Source organism: Gadus chalcogrammus, chromosome 7 (assembly GCF_026213295.1).
Source record: "Gadus chalcogrammus isolate NIFS_2021 chromosome 7, NIFS_Gcha_1.0, whole genome shotgun sequence".
NCBI lineage: Eukaryota > Metazoa > Chordata > Actinopteri > Gadiformes > Gadidae > Gadus > Gadus chalcogrammus.
In genome coordinates, this window is record NC_079418.1 from 18,832,946 (window position 1) to 18,852,913 (window position 19,968).

The 19,968-nt window shown below is 50.2% G+C and overlaps 1 protein-coding gene across 1 annotated transcript in view; it reads left to right on the forward strand.

Annotated features, from left to right (window-relative positions):
* Positions 1–19,968, forward strand: part of LOC130386038 (protocadherin Fat 3-like) — a 61,222-nt gene that overhangs the window by 16,062 nt on the left and 25,192 nt on the right. Inside the window, 19 exon segments of the mRNA XM_056594824.1 lie at positions 1–23; positions 676–890; positions 2,544–2,702; positions 2,860–2,981; positions 3,798–3,980; positions 4,535–4,649; positions 5,269–5,556; positions 6,402–6,755; positions 8,124–8,297; positions 9,790–10,320; positions 11,697–12,061; positions 12,501–12,654; positions 13,137–13,244; positions 13,693–13,876; positions 14,740–14,960; positions 16,460–16,912; positions 17,553–17,687; positions 18,072–18,492; positions 19,553–19,749. The exon segment at positions 1–23 is cut by the window's left edge and continues 188 nt beyond it. Coding sequence (XP_056450799.1) covers positions 1–23; positions 676–890; positions 2,544–2,702; positions 2,860–2,981; positions 3,798–3,980; positions 4,535–4,649; positions 5,269–5,556; positions 6,402–6,755; positions 8,124–8,297; positions 9,790–10,320; positions 11,697–12,061; positions 12,501–12,654; positions 13,137–13,244; positions 13,693–13,876; positions 14,740–14,960; positions 16,460–16,912; positions 17,553–17,687; positions 18,072–18,492; positions 19,553–19,749 — 4,402 coding nt within the window.

Sequence of the window (19,968 nt, forward strand, 5' to 3'; positions counted from 1 at the left end):
GCTCACCTACAGCATAGAAGCAGGTGTGTGTGTGTGTGTGTGTGTGTGTGTGTGTGTGTGTGTGTGTGTGTGTGTGTGTGTGTGTGTGTGTGTGTGTGTTGTCTCGGTGCTGCCGAGGAATGTAGGAGGAATGAAATCCCTTTCATTAATAACTTTGTGGGTCAGAAGACGTGTTGCCCCACAGCATTTTCGTAAGAGTCAACCAATCACAGAACTAAAAGTAGGGCATCCCCCACTCCTCAGCCTCACCCCTCCTCTGAGATGGAGGATGGAGAAATACAATCCTACACATGCGATGATGACGTCCAAATTCTCAATTAAAAAGCAACTATTTGAAGTTGCCGTTTTACTTTAACTCAAAAATAGATTCATGTTTAAAGTGGAAACACAATGGGGACTGAGCCTATGGCCCAGTGATGACTGACCTTGCATTTGCAGCATGAAGAACGTTATGAACTGCGACGCTGTTTGTATCTCTGTTAAAAACCATCGCCAAAGGTGTCGCCAAAGTTGAAACGGAACTTGCGACTTAAAACGGAACTTGCGACTTAAAGGTTGAAAAGCATGATAGGGTGATTATTTTCAGCTCCGACAGGTTTTTGCATTCCAAGAGGACCGCGGAGGAAAATTCGCAATTTGGATAACACCACCCTCCCCCTCCGCTGTCCCCTGCAGGGAACTCAGCCGGTTTGTTTGGGATCGTTAACTCCACCGGTGTTATCTCCACTGCGAGGAGCCTGGACTTCACCTCGGTGGGCTCCTACATTCTGAGCGTGCGGGTCGTGGATGGCGGGTCCCCCCAGCTAATGGCGAGCGCCACGGCCCGCATCTCCCTGACCCTCTCGGACGTCTCCAGGCCAACCTTCACCCAGAGAGAGTACCAGGCCGAGGTAATGGAGGAGCCGGCTGAATGGATGGGAGAGAGGGAGGGGGGGAGGGAGGGAGGGAGGGAGGGAGGGGGGGAGGGAGGGAGAGAGAGACGGACGGAGGGAGGGAGGGAGGGAGGGAGGGAGGGAGGGAGGGGGGGGAGGGAGGGAGAGAGGGAGGGAGGGAGGGGGGGGGGGGAGGGAGGGAGGGAGGGAGGGAGGGATGGGGGGAGAGAGAGACGGAGGGAGGGAGGGATGGGGGGAGAGAGGGAGGGAAGGAGGGAGGGAGGGAGGGAGGTTGTGATGGGGGGAAGGGTGGGTGGGAGAGGGGGAGGGAAGGAAGGAGGGAGTGTTGGATGGATGGATAGAATGGATGTTGGATGGATGTTACATGAGGAAGGAGGCGGATAGAGTTGCAAAGTGGGCGGAGCTGTATCAGAGGGTCTTATTGGGGGGGTGGATGTAATAACCCCATTCATTTCCCTCATTGACACTTTTCCGTTACGGGTTTGGAACACTCTAACTCAAATGTGTGTGACAACGTCCTCAATTAATCATGACTACAAACAACTGTGAACCCGCGGGATAAAATCATGGTTCATTGAGAGCCAAGTTACAAGGCTGTGTTCATAAATAACTTTGTGGCTAAGAAGACTAATAGTCCCATGGAGCATTGCGGTAAGCCTCTACCAATCACAGAGCTAAAAATAGATCATCCAGCACTCCCCGATCCAACTTCTGAGGATACCTGGGAACCTGGTTTCTCCTTCGATTTCTCTGGACGGTATTTAAGCCACACAGCGCATCACAAACTACCAACTAGACTTCTTTCACAAAAAAAAATATCAAGGCATCTATGGCTGAGAACGCAATCATCGCTCCGCAGTAGTCACAGAGAAATCCTCAGCCGACTAACTCCTGCCCCTTATTACTAGTTCATTAATCACTGTTGACTCCCATCAAATTGTCCTCAGTTTTAGTTCACCACAGTATTCTTAATCACCTTTCTCCCTTTTTAGTAGACTTCTCTAATTTCTTACGGTTTTGTTTGTGTTGTATCTTATGTTTTTTATTTCTTCCAAGCTGTGAGAAGATACTTTATTCTGCGCTTGTACTCTGCCAACAGGGGTATGTCCCTACAGCTAGTGTAATGACCAAATCTCTCCCTCGGGAGGAATAAAAGTACCCAACGATCTACCTATCCATCAACTACTTTATGTCTGTGCATAAATTCTCGACTGCACCCTCGACGGCAGAAGAAACGCTCTCATCCAGCGGACCAAAGTGCATGCTGGGTAACGTAGAATTAAGAACTTATTAAAAGAAAGCAATAACACTTTCTAATTTAATCCTTACATAATCAAGGCGTCTCCCACGATCGCTCCCCATAATGTCATTAATAAAAAATGAAGTAAAAACATAAAGAGGGGCTTCGCTTCCAGAACCATAAGCTCCGCCCACTTTGCAACTCTATTACTGTATGTTTCAAAATACGTTAGCATGGATGAGAGGGACATGGTGAGTTATGAGTGCATGAATGTGGATGAATGGATGAAAACTTGATGGATGGATGGAAGTGATGGACAGAGCGGATAAAGGGAAAGGAGGAACTCTACAGACGGATCGCGAGGCGACGGCCGACCACACCCTTGTTGATATACACACCGTGACCACCAGGTGATGGAGAACCGTACCGCGGGCGCCCTGGTGGCCGTCATCGCCGCCGTGGGTCGCTCGGCGCTGGTGTACGACATCACCGACGGCGACGAGGAGCGCTGCTTCCTGATGAACCCCTACACCGGCGCCGTCACCCTGCGCAAACCCCTGGACTACGAGGTGAGGCCGCCCCCAAGAGAAAAAGAGACAAAAGAAAAACAAAAAAGCCAATTTGCGCTATCAGATCCCAGGGACTCTTTGAGGCATCTTGGCGTGTGCGTGGGTAAGCATGGCTCTGTATGCTCTTCCTTATTGTTGTTTATCTTTTGATGACCAGCGCGCGACGTCCTACTCCCTGGTGGTGCGGGCGTTGAGCGTGGCGGGGGTGGAGGCCAGCACCACCCTGACGGTGCAGGTGGGGGACGTCAACGACAGCCCGCCCCTCCTGCAGCGAGTCAGGTACGGTCGGTCACTCCGGCTGGTCGACCCCGGCGAGATATAGCTTCGCTCTCTCTGCCGGCGGTTTGACAATGGGATCTCTGTTTTGAATTGATTAGCTCCCTGCCCTGGTGCACACATGCACACACGCGCACACACACACACACACACACACTAAAGCACACACATCCGTGTGTGTGTGTGCATGTGTGCCCTTTTCCATCATTCCTTTTGCCCTCTCTCCCTCCCCCTCTCTGTTTCTCTCTTTCTCTCTCGTTCTCTCTCTCCTCTCCCTCTTCTCTCTCTCTCTCTCTCCACTCCCTTTTCTCTCTCTCTCTCTCTCTCTCTCTCTCTCTCTCTCTCTCTCTCTCTCTCTCTCTCTCTCTCTCTCCTCTCCCTTTTCTCTCTTCTCTCTCTCTCTCTCTCTCTCTCTCTCTCTCTCTCTCTCTCTCTCTCTCTCTCTCTCTCTCTCCTCTCCCTCTTCTCTCTCGCTCTCTCGCTCTTTCTCTCTCTCTTTTGCTCTCTTGCTCTCTTGCTCTCTCGCTCTTTCTCTCTCTCTTTTGCTCTCTTGCTCTCTCTCTCTCTCTCTCTCTCTCTCTCTCTTTCTGTCTCTCTCTCTCTCTCCTCTCCCTCTTCTCTCTCGCTCTCTCGCTCTTTCTCTCTCTCTTTTGCTCTCTCGCTCTCTCGCTCTCTCGCTCTCTCGCTCTCTCGCTCTCTCGCTCTTTCTCTCTCTCTTTTGCTCTCTTGCTCTCTCTCTCTCTCTCTCTCTCTCTCTCTCTCTCTCTCTCTCTCTCTCTCTCTCTCTCTCTCTCTCTCTCTCTCTCTCTCTCTCTTTAGATACGTGGGTGTGATCAGCGAGGCTGCCCCTGTCAACAGCGTGGTCCTTGGGGAGGACGGCTTCCCTCTGGTGATCCAGGCCTCTGACGAGGACCGCAACCACAACGCCCTGCTGGTCTTCCGCATCATCGAGGAGACGGCCCGAATGTTCTTCAGCGTGGACTCGGGCACCGGATCGATCCGGTACGCGGCCGGTCACCGAGTCACGCGCTGGAGTTTCCATCCCTTTTATCCATGCTTCGATCGTCACACACTCTCTGACTCCAAACTCATTTGAATGAAGAGCTTAGTGAATAAGTGGAACTTTCCTCTGACGTGTGGGGCGGCAGTAGCTCAGGAGGTAGTGCGGGTTGGCTGGTAACCGCAAGCCGAGGTTGCTACTTCAATCCCTAGCTAGAGCGCCGAGGTGTCCCTGAGCATGGCGAGAAACCCTAACTTCTCCCAATGAGCTGGCTGTGGCCCTGCATGGCTGCCACCGCCGTCGGCGTGTGAATGTGTGCATGAAAAGAGCTCCATGAATGCAGTCCATTTACGTCTTTTTAACAGCGTCGTGCGCTTCATCACAATGCTAATCGTGATGAATTGTCACGACGCTCTTCCCATTGCCCTCTATCTCTCACTCTCTCTCTCTCTTCCTCTCCCCCTCTCTCCCTCTCTCTCTCTTCCTCTCCCCCTCTCTCCCTCTCTCTCTCTTCTCCTCTCTCTCTCTCGCTTGTTTGCGTTTTCCTGCACCGCAGAACAATTTCCACCCTGGATTACGAGACCTTCCCGGAGTTTGTTTTCCGTGTTCATGTGAGAGATAGCGGCCAGCCTCCCAGATCTGCCGAGAGCCCCGCAGAGGTGCTGCTGAAGGTGAGTCATTCAGATCTGCCATGGTGGGGGGGGGGGGGGGTTATAATCTGGGATCCGGCGGTCCGACGATAATGGAGCTGAACTTCGGGTGGGAGACGGGAGACAGGGACGGTGCCTGGGCCAGAAAACCGAAACTTGTTTCCTGTTCAGTCATGGAGATTTCCTACCAAGGAGAATTCATTTTGCTTGTGGATGAAGCTGTCAGAGTTTTATTAAGTGTGTTTCTAGAGTGGCCAGGCTATACCAGAGGTTGATTTGAAACCTTAGCCCTTTCCAAAACTTTACAGCCTTTTACAGATGAATGGTGCTGGCCGAGGTTGTGTTTTGGCTGTTGATAGCTAGTTAAGCGCTTAAGAGCTCTGCCTCCAGTAACATGATTGGTCTAAACTAATTAAAGCGAAAGATAGTGAACCCCACTGTTTACCCAGATTTCAGTTAATCTACTATCAGTCTATAGATTTTAGATTATTAAATTAGATAACTATAATCGTATTTTTGATGATCAGAATAGATTATAGAGACAGATTAGTGAGACTAGGGGGGTTTATTGTCTACTGCTGGTACACCATCCTACGCTAAATTCCATATTTTTCTCCTCGAACCAAAACCGAACCCCCAGGTGGTCAACATCAACGACTCCCCGCCGCGGTTCTCCCAGGACTCGTACGAGGCGGTGCTGCTACTGCCCACCTACAAGGGGGTGGAGGTCCTCAGGGTGGAGGCGTCGGACCCCGACCTGACCCGTGACCCCGGCCCGGGGTCGCCCGAGACGGCCCTCAACTCCACCCGGCTCCTCTTCTCCCTCGCCGACGGGGGTCTGGAGAATTTCGCGTTGGACACCGCCACTGGCGTGGTGACGGTCACCAACGGCAACCTCCAAAACGACCGCTACGTCTTCACCGTCAAGGTGGGGTCCGCTGCGTAGGAAGCCCGCCCCGGTTTGTTCATGGCGCTGTTTATCATTGTTACACCTCAACAAAGTGGGTTTGTTTTTCTGCGGTATATCAACAGCCTAACCCAGGTCTGTATTAACATTCTTGGCATACACTTCAGATCTTCACAGGGAGATTAGCTTTTTCTTTGCTTACCCCCGTCCTCCCTTCCGTCGGACGACGTACGAAAAAATCTATTTTGTGAAGCTGTTTATGATTTGCCGTCCTCTGGCTCAAGGACACTCAAGCCGTATCGAACTTGATCGACGCTGGATTGTGATCTCTCAGATCCCCCCCTAAGACACAGCCCGTCTGCGCGGCTCAGACAGAACGCTCGGCCAAGCAACACTAACCTCTGGCCAGCGCGATGATAGAAGCGGCCGCGGGCAGCCAGATAATAGAAACGTCTCAACATCCCCCAAATGTGTGCAGACAAACGTCTACGGTTTATTCTAGTCTAGGCTTTGGCTACAGGGGCAGGGGAAAGTGTTTCTGACACATTAATTATGTCGTTTCAGTTTTTTTTTACTTTTTACTCAAAAAGCAGACCGTAGACGCAGCAACCAGAACTCAACCTTGGCGTCTGACTCGACATGTCCTTATTACGAGTATCGGCGGTAGCTCAGGAGGTAGAGCGGGTTTGCTGGTAACCGTAGGGTTGCTAGTTCGATCCCTGGCTCCTCCTAGCTGAGTGTCGAGGTATGAGCAAGGCACCTTTCCCTTACTCCTCCCGTGGCCCTGCATGGTAGACGGCCGCCGACGTCCATGTACCATGCTTCTGTCCTTTTTTTTCCTCACGTGGACCACTTTGAACGGGCAGGTGTGGGACGGCCGCTTCTCGGCGACGGCGGCGGTGACGCTGGTGGTCCGGGAGGTGGCGGTCGACGGCGGGCTGCGCTTCACCCTCCCGGCGTACGCCGCCAGCGTGGCGGAGAACTCCACCCACGTCACCGTGGTGACGGTGGTCAGCGCGGCGGGCCACGCCCTCGGCGAGCCGCTCCGCTACGCCCTCCTGAACCCCGGCGGGAGGTTCTCCGTCAGGCCCACCTGCGGAGCGGTGATGACCACCGGCGTGGCGCTGGACCGCGAGGAGCGGGACCGCTACGAGCTGGTGCTGGAGGTCCGCCGCGAGAGGGACGTGTCCCGGGTGGCCCGCGTCACGGTGCAAGTGCAGGTCGGCATGGGAGGGGGGCGGGGGGGGGGGTGTCTGTATGTGTGTGTGTGGGTGGGTGTGTCGGTGTGTGTGTGGGTGTTGGTGTGTGTGTGGAGGCAGTGGGGCTGTGTGGGGGTTTGTGGATGTGTGTGTGTGTGTGTGTGTGTGTGTCGTGTGGGTGTGTGGGTGAGTCTGTGGGGGTGTGTGGGGGTTTGTGGATGTGTGTGGGTGTGTGTGTGGGTGTGTGGGTGGGTGGGTGTGTGTGTGTGTGTGTGTGTGTGTGTGTGTGTGTGTGTGTGTGTGTGTGTGTGTGTGTGTGTGTGTGTGTGTGTGTGTGTGTGTGTGTGTGTGTGTGTGTCGTGTGTGTCGTGTGTCGTGTGGGTGAGTCTGTGGGGGTGTGTGTGGGTTTATGGGTGTGTGTGTGTGTGTGTGGGTGTGTGTCGTGTGGGTGTGTGGGTGAGTCTGTGGGGGTGTGTGTGTGTGTGTGTGTGTCGTGTGGGTGAGTCTGTGTGTGTGTGTGTGTGTGTGTGTGTGTGTGTGTGTGTGTGGGTGAGTCTGTGGGGGTGTGTGTGTGGGTGTGTGGGTGTGTGGGTGTGTGGGTGAGTCTGTGGGGGTGTGTGTGTGCCTGCGTGTGTGTTCGACTATATCTACAGAGGTCAGTTCTGTGCTGACCAGACAAACTAGACCAGATAGGAGACTGGGAAACGGATAAACGATTCACGCTGCGAAAGCTTTTTCATGCCTTGGTTGGTTTCTTCTTATCTATGATACACATCCCTAACCCAGTTCAGGAGGAAGCTCTCTTCAGCGGGAGAACACGACTCTCATTACTCATTATACGAATGATTGAATAGAATTAACGTCTGCGTATATATCGAGATTCCAAGAAGGGTTAACCCTTAGCATCTGAATCAGAAATAGAATCAGAAAGCATTATTGATCCCCGGCGCAAATTGAGTCCCATTACAGTTGCTCCCATTCTAGATTATAAATAAAAGCATGGAAAATGTATTATATAATAGAAAATGGGTAAGAAATTTGTGAAAAAAATAAGAAATTAGGTGCAAAGTAAAGAAAAAAATGTGTGAGCGTGTGTGAGTGTGTGTTAGCGTGTGTGAGTGAGTGTGAGCGTGTGAGAGTGAGTGTGAGCGTGTGTGAGTGTGTGCGAGCATGTGTGTGTGAGTGTGTGTGAGCGTGTGTGAGCGTGTGTGTGCATGTGTGAGTGTGTGTGAGCGTGTGAGTGTGTGTGAGCATTATGAGTATGTATGAGGGTGTGTCTGTGTGTGGCCTTCATTGAACCCCTGTTCCCCGATCCCTACCCCAGCCATCAGGGTCTGACTCTCAAAGACCTCGTCTCTCTTAAGCCTCCTTCCTCCCTCTCAACCCCAGGTGGAGGACGTGAACGACAACGCCCCAGAGTTCGTGAACCTGCCGTACTACGCGGCGGTCCAGGTGGAGGCGGAGCCGGGCCGGGTCATCTACAGGGTCTCGGCCTCGGACCGGGACCTGGGCCCGAACGGGGAGGTGACCTACAGCCTCCTGGAGCAGCACAGGAACTTCCAGGTGAGGCCCTCCTACCATCCTCTTGTCCTCTGATATGGAGAACGGGCTGCTTGTGATGCGGTACGATACGAATGTTGAAAGCAAAGGTTTCTGTTTAAAATTATTATGTTTGTATAATGGCCATAATGATGCAGAATATATAAACAATCGATAATGTTCACATTTATTTTTTCATTTATATTTCGCCTACTTTTGTTATAGATGTATACATATTATTGCTGTCAAAATGGAAGCGTTAATATTTAACATATTTGAAAAAATGTACGCAGCTTTATTGACTTCCTGCGGCGCCTGACCCTCCTATGATCTTCCGTCGAGAGGACGAATTGAATCTTGAGTACACACTGAGTATAAAGGCGAGAGGCAGGGAGGGTGAACATGCTCGAGCAAGCAAAGCACGTTGCTCTCACAGTATTTGAATATAAGGAGCCAGTAAGCCACTCACAGTATTATCGGTGAGCCACTGTTTCAGATGGAATTCAAACACTGTGATTTAAAACAATGTGTTTTGGATGGTTGAGTGTCAGAAAAGAGGGCTGGGGGGGGGGGGGGGGTATTCTCATTATATTTTATTTATAATTAAATTATAACGAATAATTTATAATTAAAAATATGTTTTTATAATATACATCGATTTTTTACAACGTTTTTTGATTAAATCAATATTTATTTCTATAACATTTTAATAGGGGTAAAAAATATATACTCTTTTATTATAGACAAATGAGTTTTCAGTCATTCTTTCTTCTTCAATTTCTCCTTCATTCCCGTTTAAATGCTGACACCTGTGCCGGACTCCCTGCGGGGAAACCCCAATGTCCTGTCTGTGCAGCATGGATAAAGTGTTGGTGTAAACCAGGGGTCACCAACACAGTGCCCGCGGGCACCAGGTTATCCGCAAGGACCATATGAGGTGCCCGCAGGCCTGTTCTAAACATAGCACAACTCATTCTTGAACAACTCTTTCCCTTTTTTTAAATTTTTTTAAATCTTTCCCTTTGATAATTATTGTGAGAAATCATAAACACGATCGGTGTCTTCACATAGATGAGCAGCATCATTAATCATTAATAATAATATACAACTAAAGGCAAACTGATTAAATTGGTTATTTCAGAAGAGTATATCAAACTGGATGCCCTTCGTATGACTCAGTACCCATGAAGTAGCTCTCAGGTTCAAAAAGGTTGGTGACCCCCAGGGCCGCTGCTGGCCGTTTCCGGGGGGGGGAGGGGTAAAAACATCTAATTTGCCGAAATTGAATGATAGGTTATACAATTAAGAACAAACAACGGTGGGCCTCTTCATAACTAATTTACATATTTTTTTAATTCAATAATGTATTTTTTTTTTTACAAACCTTAATTTTTGGTGCCCCCTCAGGTACTTGGTGCCCTGCGTACTCTGCGTACTCTGCGTATGAGCGTGTTGAGCGTGGTGTAAGCCCTCTCCGGTCCTGTCATCGGCTGACCGCTCCCCCCCCCCCCCGCAGGTGAACGCCGTGACGGGGGAGCTGAGCCTGAACAGGAGCTTCGAGGCCGACGTCTCCAACGCCGAGTACCGTGTGGTCGTGGTGGCGACGGACGGCGGCGTCCCGCCCCTCTCGGGCCGGGTGGAGCTGCCCGTCACCGTGGTGAACAAGGCCATGCCCGTGTTCGACCGGCCCTTCTACGGCATCAGCGTGCGCGAGGACGCCCCGCCCTCCTCCTCCGTGCTGGCCGTGGACGCCACCGGCCCCGAGGGCCGCCGGGTCATCTACACCCTGGAGGACGGCGACCCGGGCTCCCAGTTCGACGTGGGCTTCGACAGCGGCGTGCTCCGCGTGGTCTACCCCCTGGACTACGAGGGCGCCCGCTACTACAGGCTGACGGTGAAGGCCACCGACCCTCAGACCGGCGCCCGCTCCGAGGTGGACGTGGACGTGGCCGTGCTGGACGTCAACGACAACCCGCCGCTGTTCCGCAACGCGTCGTACGCGGCCACGCTGCCGGAGAACGCCATGACCGGGACCACCGTGTTGAAGGTGTGTGTGTGTGTGTGTGTGTGTGTGTGTGTGTGTGTGTGTGTGTTTGCTGTACGGCACTCTCAGGAGTCAAGCATCTGTATTTCCAGTAATATAGCGTAAGGACCTTATTTGATTGTATGTTCTTAAACAAAGTAATAGCAGTCATCTTGAAAAGAAAAATGATCCAATTTGACTGTTGGGGTATTCATAACCTGTCATTGGCGCCGGGAGTGCAGGAAATATTGGGTTGTTTACAATGCAAACCGGTCCTGGGAGTTCCATTATTCCTACTGCGAGACAGCTGGGAGCTCATCACGCAGGCCATCCGTTACCCCGCGTTAATGCTCCCGTGTTGGGACCATTTATCCTGTCTAAGCGCCCTTAACTGACCCTCCATGCAGACATCGCAGTGGAGAAGTGCAGGCAAAGAGAGAGAAATGCTTCAATTTATTATGACCTTGTCTCTATGACTGCAGGATTTGTGTGCAAGGGGAATGTCAAATTATTGTCAGCTTCTGGAATTTAGTAATATCTTATCTAAACATTCATTCTACCATTATGGACTCAACTTTAAAGCAGAAGTGTCCTTCACTAAATTAGGTGTTAATTGATACTTTGTGTGCATTCGTTAAAAAAAAAGCTCATGGTTAACAACTCAAAACTACACATTTTCTTTAACCTCAAATCTTGCCTTTAATCCCTGCTGCGGAACGTTTCCCCCTGCAATTCAATTAAATGTTTAATGTGCAGTGCAGACATATTAATTATTTCCTGATGATTTTTTTTTGCTTTCTATTTTATTATAAACAGAAAACTTGATTGAAGTGAAACTCCTCCTGGAGGAATGCAAAAATGTTCATGTGAAACATTTATGCGCAAAACAGTTTCCAAATACTGTTAATCTGAATCCACTGGCAATATGAAATGAAGTGGACGATTATGCATAAACAGATACTATGCAATGGATTCCTCAAAGTAAACCTCAGGAATGTACGGGTGGGATGGGGTCGTGGTGGGAACATTCATGAATGAGAGGGTTTCCAATTAGCAAAACACAGCTCTGTCATTCGACATTGGACATCTCTATAGATTTCCAATGTAAACAACATTTGAGTATCTCTCCATTAGAGACAGGAGTGGTCTGGGACCACACAATACGAAATTACAACAACGATTGCGAATCGTAATGCAATTCATTTGCTTAGACTAAGACAACATTGACATTTTGCCTTAAAACTTTTAAAAGTTACGAAAGGTACGAAAAATACGATTTTGGAGTCAACATGTGCAGGCGGAAGCAGAGAATCCCGACAGCGACACAAAAACGCTTTGCTTTACGCCGGGCGACGATCAACCCATTGACGTCCCATCGACATCTCTGTTCCGCTCCGCAGGTGTCGGCACAGGACCAGGACTCTGAGCAGAACGCGGCGGTGAGCTACCAGATCGTGGCCGACCTCTACAACAGCACCGACTACTTCAGCGTGGACAACGCCACGGGCGCGGTGGTGACAGCGCGCATGCTGGACTTCGAGCTGGTCCAGCGCTACGACTTCATTGTGCGGGCGACGGACGGCGGGGACCCCGCGCTGGGCAGCGACGTCAGCGTCACCGTGACCGTGACCGACACCAACGACAACCCGCCGGACTTCAGCCAGCCGCTCTACGAGGCGTACGTCAGCGAGCTGGCTCCCCGGGGACACTTTGTGACCTGCGTGCAGGCGTCCGACGCCGACGTCTGCGACGCCGACAAATTAAGGTGTGAACCGTTCCTGACAATACAGAGTAGGAAGGCCCTTTGTGCCGTAGGAGAGCTAAACAGGGGTTGGGATTGCTTCGTGAATAACACTAGCACATTCAAATCCTTGAAGTCGATTAGATTTCAGTTTCTCCCTTCCGGTTTTTTAACGGCTTTAATTCCGGCCGGATATTTGGTTTTTATATGTCTCCTAAAAAAGAGAGAAAAGCCATGAAAGGGAACTTTTGTTTTTGTTGATAATCAATAATTTGATTTATTTGCGTTTACTCAGCAATAGTATGGGCACCAATTGCCTAAAACTGCGACTCCATGAATACAAATGAATCACATCATTATAGTTTTTTAAACTAAGCTATCCATTTCAATATATCAACCCATCCCACACTTTCCAAAACTCCTGATTGGGCATACGTTTTCTGTTTTCTCACACTTTCTTTAGGTACAGCATCGTCTCCGGCAACGAGAGGATGACCTTCACCATGGACGCCCGTAGCGGGGTGCTCAGTCTGTCGAGCAAGCGGAGGCAGGGCCTGAAGCCCTCCTACCAGCTCAATGTGTCCGTGTCCGACGGCGTGTTCACCAGCACCGCTCAGGTCAGACGTCTTGTCTCAACCCATCCACTCTGTATTCTACTGTCAATGTTCGCTGCTCTTCTTATACGCTAACACGGTGCATGATGTTGACATTTTGTCTCAGCTCTTGGCAACTGCGATTTACGAACCGTGGCGATAAATATTCATTCGATACACAGCGCTTAAGGATCAGGCAATAGCCTTAGGCAACCTTCTTCATCATCATCAACCTCTTCTTCCCCTATGGGACATAAGGTTTCAATGAGCACTCTCCATTGCATTCGGCTCCTGGCAGCATGTTGGGCCTCTCCCCTTGACGGGTTCATCAGTTTTGTGCCAGGTGTTTTTTGGCCTCCTGGGTTTTCTTTTGCCTTGTGGTGTCCATCTTAAGGCGACTTTTTGTGATTTGTTCCTGATCTCCCGTCTTCCCGTTTTCTTTGCGACCTTCTTAGTTACAGCCATCCTTCAGCTTGTATGCATCTCTACGTCGCCCCCTCCCTCAGGTGACCGTGCGCGTGCTGGGGGCCAACCTGTACAGCCCAGTGTTCAGCCAGAGGTTCTACTTGGCTGAGGTCCAAGAAAATGCTCCTCCGGGGTCAAAGGTCATTCAGGTGTGTGTGATTTTGTTTTCTCCTCCATAAATCACAAAGGCGCTCGCAGAGAAAATGAAGATTCCTCGCTTGATGTTGTTGTTGTTCCGGATGCTGAAGCTGTTGCAAGACCTCACTCGAGAGGCGTGAGTGTGTTGTTCTGCAGCATTAACACCCCAGGCGTTCACCGCTTTGCTATATTGCACCTGTATTTGAACATCAACAACTACCTCATAACACTGTAAATATAATATTCTGTTTAATGTATCTGTAACATAACGTTGTGTTTATTTCTTGTTGTCTTTTTGCACTATTATGTTACTATGTTCTATGTTCTATGTTGTGTGGTAAATATATAAATTGCACATTCGGAGTATGGGGCAACGCAATTTCGGTCCACTATGTAACTTGGTGCACGGTGGGTCTGATAAATAAAGTTCACTTTGACTTTGACTTTGGCTTTGGCTAGGTCCGTGCCACAGACGAGGACTCTGGGCTGTTTGGCCAGATCACCTACTCCTTCATCAACGACCTGGGGAAGTCCCAGTTCACCATCCACGCCGACGGACTCATAGCCACCGCGCAGACGCTGGACCGAGAGAACCCGGTCAACAAGGACATGGTGCTCACCGTCATGGCCCTGGACGGAGGAGGTACCGCTCATTTGATGTGTCTATCTGCTTTCGCTGTCCTTCTGCTCTTAAGCACGTTGTATCGTGTTGTTTAAAGGTGCTGTAGGTGTGGTTCTAGAGCTGTGAAGAGAGAGACAAGAGCTGATGTCCTGATGGGACAGACATTAGCCTTCAACTCTAAACAGATACTCTCACAGCGTGCTTCACTCATTGACAGCTGACGAATGGCTCTGGCATTCCTAACCAATCACATTCAAATAATATCTCTGAAGTCTTTCCAACAGCGTCTTTGATCAGGCGCTATAAAAAATAAAGCCTTACTGCCTTACTGCTTGACTATGTCCTCTATGACCGTTCTTACTTCCTGATTCACTATATCCTCTAAGACTCTCCTGACTGCTCTCTAAAACCTTGGCTGATTAGTCTCATTCTTGAGCCCCAGGCTGCGTCTCCTTCAGACCCTTCTCTACAAACAGAGCCAGGGTTTCCCACAGCACTTACATTTTTAGGCGGACCCCTAAGCAACACATGCCTGCCTTTAAAAAAAAAAAAAAAAAGATTTTTTTTTTTTTTTTTTTTACTGTAAATATTATACAAAAGTATAAAATAAGCTAAACTCCATTCACTCTCTGTGTATAGATCAAGAGAGACTTGCGGAACAGGCTGCAGGGCAACAGAAAGAGTGTCTCCCCCCCCACCTGCTCCCCCTCCCCCTTTCAGACAGCAACCCCGCCCCCCACTCCCGGTCTGTCGGCAAACTCCGACATTTCAACAAACAAAAAATAAATCTGCGTGAAATCCTGAGAGCCAGAGGTATTCACCTACTGCCTGCCTCTGTCCTCTCAGAGTTGTAGAACTAATCCTTCTCCCGGTTCCTCCCCCAGGCCGCGCGTCCTTCTGCACGGTGCGGGTGGTCCTGGGGGACGAGAACGACAACGCCCCCCGCTTCCGGGCGGTGGAGTACCGCATGAGCATCAAGGCCAACGTGGGCAAGGGCTCGCTGGTCACCCAGATCCAGGCCACGGACGCCGATGCCGGGCTCAACGCCAGGGTGACCTACTCCCTGTACAGCGAGGCGCGCCACTCCCTGGTGGACGTGCTGGAGGTGAGGACGCCCACACTGCTGGCTTTGGTTGGTTTAGTTAGACTCGCTTAGGACTGTGCGTGTCAGCAAATTTTTACCGCGATTTTTGGGTCAAACGATCTCCAAACTATTATAATCAAGTTTTAACAATCTTTTATCTTATTATTATTATTATTATTCTTAGTTTTTTTTGTAAATTTGTTTTTATTCATTAAATGTTGCATAGAAATTGAACAGCTGGATACATTTTTGTACATTATTTTCGATTTGAACATTTTGTGTAATTTTTTTAAGAGGAAATTCAAAGATCTCAAATACAAAGTGTTGCGTTGGAGAGAAATGCAGAATAAATGCATCATGTTTTCAAACTCAAAAAATAATCGTTTGAATAATCCTGATTTATATATTGACAAAAATGATCATGATTATGATTTTTCCATAATCGAGCAGCCCTCGACTCGGTGTTCATCAATGTGGCCGTGTTTTTCCTATTCAATTCGATTAAACTTTATTTGTAAAGGGTAGGGATCCACTCCCTGGTGGAGGTGCTGGAGGTGAGGACCTTCACACTGGTGTTGGTTTGTTTCATTAGTCCCGGTGTCCATGTTGTCATTTTTGTCGCATTCAATTCAACTTTATTCGTAAATCGTTTGATAAAATTGTCCCCGTATTACTTTAACACTGACACGAGTGCCACCATGTAAAACAAGTGGGAGCGTTATTAAGCAAGGTTAACCAAACTGAATTTATTCTGAAAGGACGGCCTATCAAAGCAAGATACAGGCAAATCCCAAACCTGAATATGGAGATATTCAAGGTCTGCTTCACTTGACACTTGACAAGTAAAAAGTAATGAAGTAAAATACAGATAAAAAACAAAATGACAGCAAATCAACAGTGGAGGCAGAAGAATGATGGAATCAGATAGTGCACAATAAATAAAACCAAAGCTCCCTGTCAGTGAAAGACAGGTTAAAGAAGTTCAATCAAATTTGAGTTTGCGCTTACAAATCCTTGACATGCTGTCTAGCGCCGTCCTATCAAAAACAACAGAATCAAATAGCACTGCTTCAACACTCTGGTGGTGTGCAGATAAGGCTGTGGGGGGAAAAACGGGGCCAAAACCCAGAGGATGAGGAACAGTTTTCCCCCCCCTAGCAGTCAGGCTCCTGGGGGAATCCACTACCCACAATACGCACGATACCACAAGGGACCATTTAAACACATATTTACTGTAATTGCAACATTTTTGCACTGCACTGTATTTTTCATTACAATCAACCGTGGCTGGTACTACTACCATCGACCACTTTATTCGACAACTTATTTTTACTCACTTATACTTATTGTTCTTATTTTTTACGTATTTTATATATTCTAAATATCTATTTACTCTTTATTGTATTATTGCTGCTATGTGTGTTGAGGTGCCAAGCCTAAGAGTTGTACTCTTGTGTACTTGTACAATAAGAACGTGATAAAAAGTACTTCTGCTTCTGCTTCTGCCGATGGTGCTGCAGGTGGAGCCGGACAGCGGCTGGATGATGACCAAGAGCACCGTGGCCCACCTCCAGGGCGCCGTGCTGTCCTTCTTCGTCAAGGCCTCGGACGGCGGCTCTCCCTCCAAGCACTCCCTGGTGTCGGCCTTCATCCACGTGCTCCCGCCCGACGCCCTGGTGCCCTCCTTCAGCCAGCCGCAGTACTCCTTCACCCTGCCCGAGGACACGGCGGTGGGGGCGGCGCTGGGCTCCGTGTACCTGGGCCCCGGCCTGGCGGGGAGCTTCGGCCTGGTGGCCGGGGAGACCCCCGACAGCAACCGGGAGGGGACGTTCGCCGTGGACGCGGACACGGGGCTGATCCGGCTGCTGCTGCCGCTGGACTACGAGAGGGTCAGCGTGTATCGATTCAAGGTATCAGGAACCACGAGGAGGGACCTGACCGAGTCGGTGGCCACGGTGGACCTGGAGGTCAAGGTGAGGGGGGAGGGGGAGGGAGAGGGGGAGAGAGAGAGAGGGAGGGAGGGAGGGAGGGAGAGAGAGAGGGAGGGGGGGAGAGAGGGAGAGAGAGAGAGAGAGAGAGAGAGAGAGAGAGAGAGAGAGAGAGAGGAGAGAGAGAGAGAGAGAGAGGGGGGGGGGGGGAGGGGGGGAGAGTGAGGGAGAGAGAGAGAGAGGGAGAGAGGGGGGGGAGGGGGGGAGAGAGAGGGGGGGGGAGAGAGAGAGAGACAGAGAGAGAGAGAGGGGGAGAGAGAGAGAGAGAGAGGAAACTAAAAATGAAGAGTTGAGAGTTAAATGAAGCCTAACTTTCTCACTGCAGCCGTCCGATTTGTTCTCAATGATCAGGAGACATAAAAACTAAAAAAGAAATGCACCCCCTGCTTCAGACCTCGTAATCATAGTATCGCTTTAAAGCCACGAGTGATTCATGTCAGTACTTAACATGCCTGTGCGATGATTCATGCAATTGGATTACCTCGACAGAGTTCTCCACACACTGAATTGTCTGAGAGAATCAAACCCCCCTCTGGTTTGCCCGAGGCGAGAATAATTGTAGTGATTTTCGACGTAAATGTGTGATGGCTGCAGCTGATGGGTGGCTCACCTGAAATATGTACAGGTCCTGGACGTCAACGACAACCAGCCCGTGTTTGAGTCCAGCACTTACGTTGCCACGGTGTTGGAGGGGATGCCAGTAGGGACCAGACTGATCCAGGTGCGAGCGCTTGACCCCGACTGGGGCTCCAACGGACAGGTGAGTAACGTGCTGCTTTCGACAAAAACAACCCTCCACCATCGCTATTCAAACACTCCACCAGACCAAGACATTCCTTAAAGGCTCACTTATGGTTCCACGCGGACGCAACGCAATGATGAGTCACTGCAACGCAGTCGTGAACCTGTTTTGGTTCTGTGTCGGGTTTAAGTGAGCGGACCAATCACAGCCCTTTCTGCTGCCTCGCCTCGACGCAAGGATACCATTTTTGGGAGGCGCACGTCAGGCCCTTGCGGTGGACGCAGGGAGGGTCCGCAAGGACGTAACGGGTCCGTAAACCCCCTTGCGTTGCGTCGAAGTGGACCCAGAACTAAGCCTTAACTTGTGTCTCTTTGTCACTTTGTTTGTTTCCTCAAACCCCAGGTGACCTACAGCCTGGGCCCTCTCCTGACCCGGAACCCGGAGTCTAAGAAAGACCCCCGCTCCCAGAGCCCCCCCGGCGCCGCCACCCCGGCGCCGACGGCGGCCCCTCCCCCCCTGCCCTTCGCCATCGACAGCAAGACGGGCTGGATCACCACGGCCGCGCCCATGGACCACGAGGCCTGCGCCGCCTACAGCTTCCGGGCGGTGGCCTCGGACCTGGGCGAGCTGGGGTCGCTGTCCGCCGCCACGGCCGTCACCGTGGCGGTGGCGGACGCCAACGACAACCCGCCGCGCTTCGAGCGCGAGTACTACCGCGGCGCCGTGCGCGAGAGCGACCCGCTGGGAGAGGTGGTGGCCGTCCTGAGCACGGCCGACCGGGACGGCAGCGAGGAGAACCGCCTCGTCAGCTATTACATCACGGGTGAGAGGGGGGAGAGGGGGGAGAGGGGGGGAGAGGGGGGCTATATTTCACTGGAAGCTCAGATGGGCGCAGTGCGTTTGGAAGATGAAAGTCAGATTTACGGCCTGACGTACCACATTCGGCGAGAGTCAATATGAGTTTGCCTCTGTTTTGACTGATGTGTTGTTTGACTAATGTCACCTCAAAGGCGTGTCAGCTGAAATAAATGGACATGGGCTGAAAATAATAAGTTTGCTTATGTAAAGCCTGAAATTTGGAACGTGCCTGTATTTTCCAGGCCACTATAATCCAACGGTGGCACCCAGCTCGGATCAAGCAGTTATTTGATGTTATAGCAGAACTTCTGGAGGGGAGACGGTACAGAGTCTGGGCTTGAAACCATGAAGTTATACTATGGTTCCTGTTTTGTTCCGTGTGTATGAGGTTAAGTGTATTCCTACAGTGGTCAGTCTACACAGGGTTCATTTAAAATATCTACAGATTCTTTTTTTAACAGTTTATTAGTGCAGGCTGGAGTTTGTGATGGCCAACTACACGTTTACAGATCCTCCAGCAACATGATTGGTTAAAACCAATATGAGGCTCAAGAAAGAGAAATGCCCCGACCAATAGATGTTCAGCTTGTCCACTGTATCGTGTAGGTGTAACATTTAAAGTCTGACTTATGATTGGCATAACATCTTAAGTCAACTTTCTTCAGGTCTGAAGATCCTGATGAATCCAGCCCTACATTTTTCCCAACACATCCTCTAAACCCTGTGAACATAATGTGCTTTGCGCCACACTAAGTGCTTGTTGTGTAGCTTGTAGCTTGGCATCGTTAGGCACTCTGATCATAAAGTACGGGGCATTTATTAGACCTCAACATGATAAAAAATGTAATAATAATATCAATGCGCACATCCCCGGGCCCCATCGGGATACACTCGCTGCAATAAACAATCCCACACAGTTGTGAGATTCATTCTCTATGTTGGATTTTCTGTGTTGCAAATCAAACAACTCTTCCCAGCAGCCCTGACGATGATAATAATGGCGGGTCCGTGGTGGTTATCTGCAGGGGGTAACCCGCGGGGTGTGTTTGGCCTGGCCCTGGTGCAGGGGGAATGGAAGGTGTACGTCAGCGGGCTGCTGGACCGCGAGCAGCAGGACTGGTACCTGCTCAACATCACGGCCAGCGACGGCCTCTTCGTGGCCCGCAGCGCCGTGGAGGTGACCGTCATGGACGCCAACGACAACAGCCCCATCTGCAACCAGGTGAGGTGGGCGGTGGCTCGGGTCAATGGGGAATGGGGCGGACAGCGCCCGCTTGTGATGTCACTCATGGGTCGATTCGGGAAAGTGTAGTTTAGTATAATAATTATAATAGTAATAAGTATAATTTAAGTATAATCGCTATTGTGGTATTCAGATGGATTTAAAAAAGGTGATATGCAGCACTGATGTTTTATTTTCAATTTAAGTCACAGTGGTGGA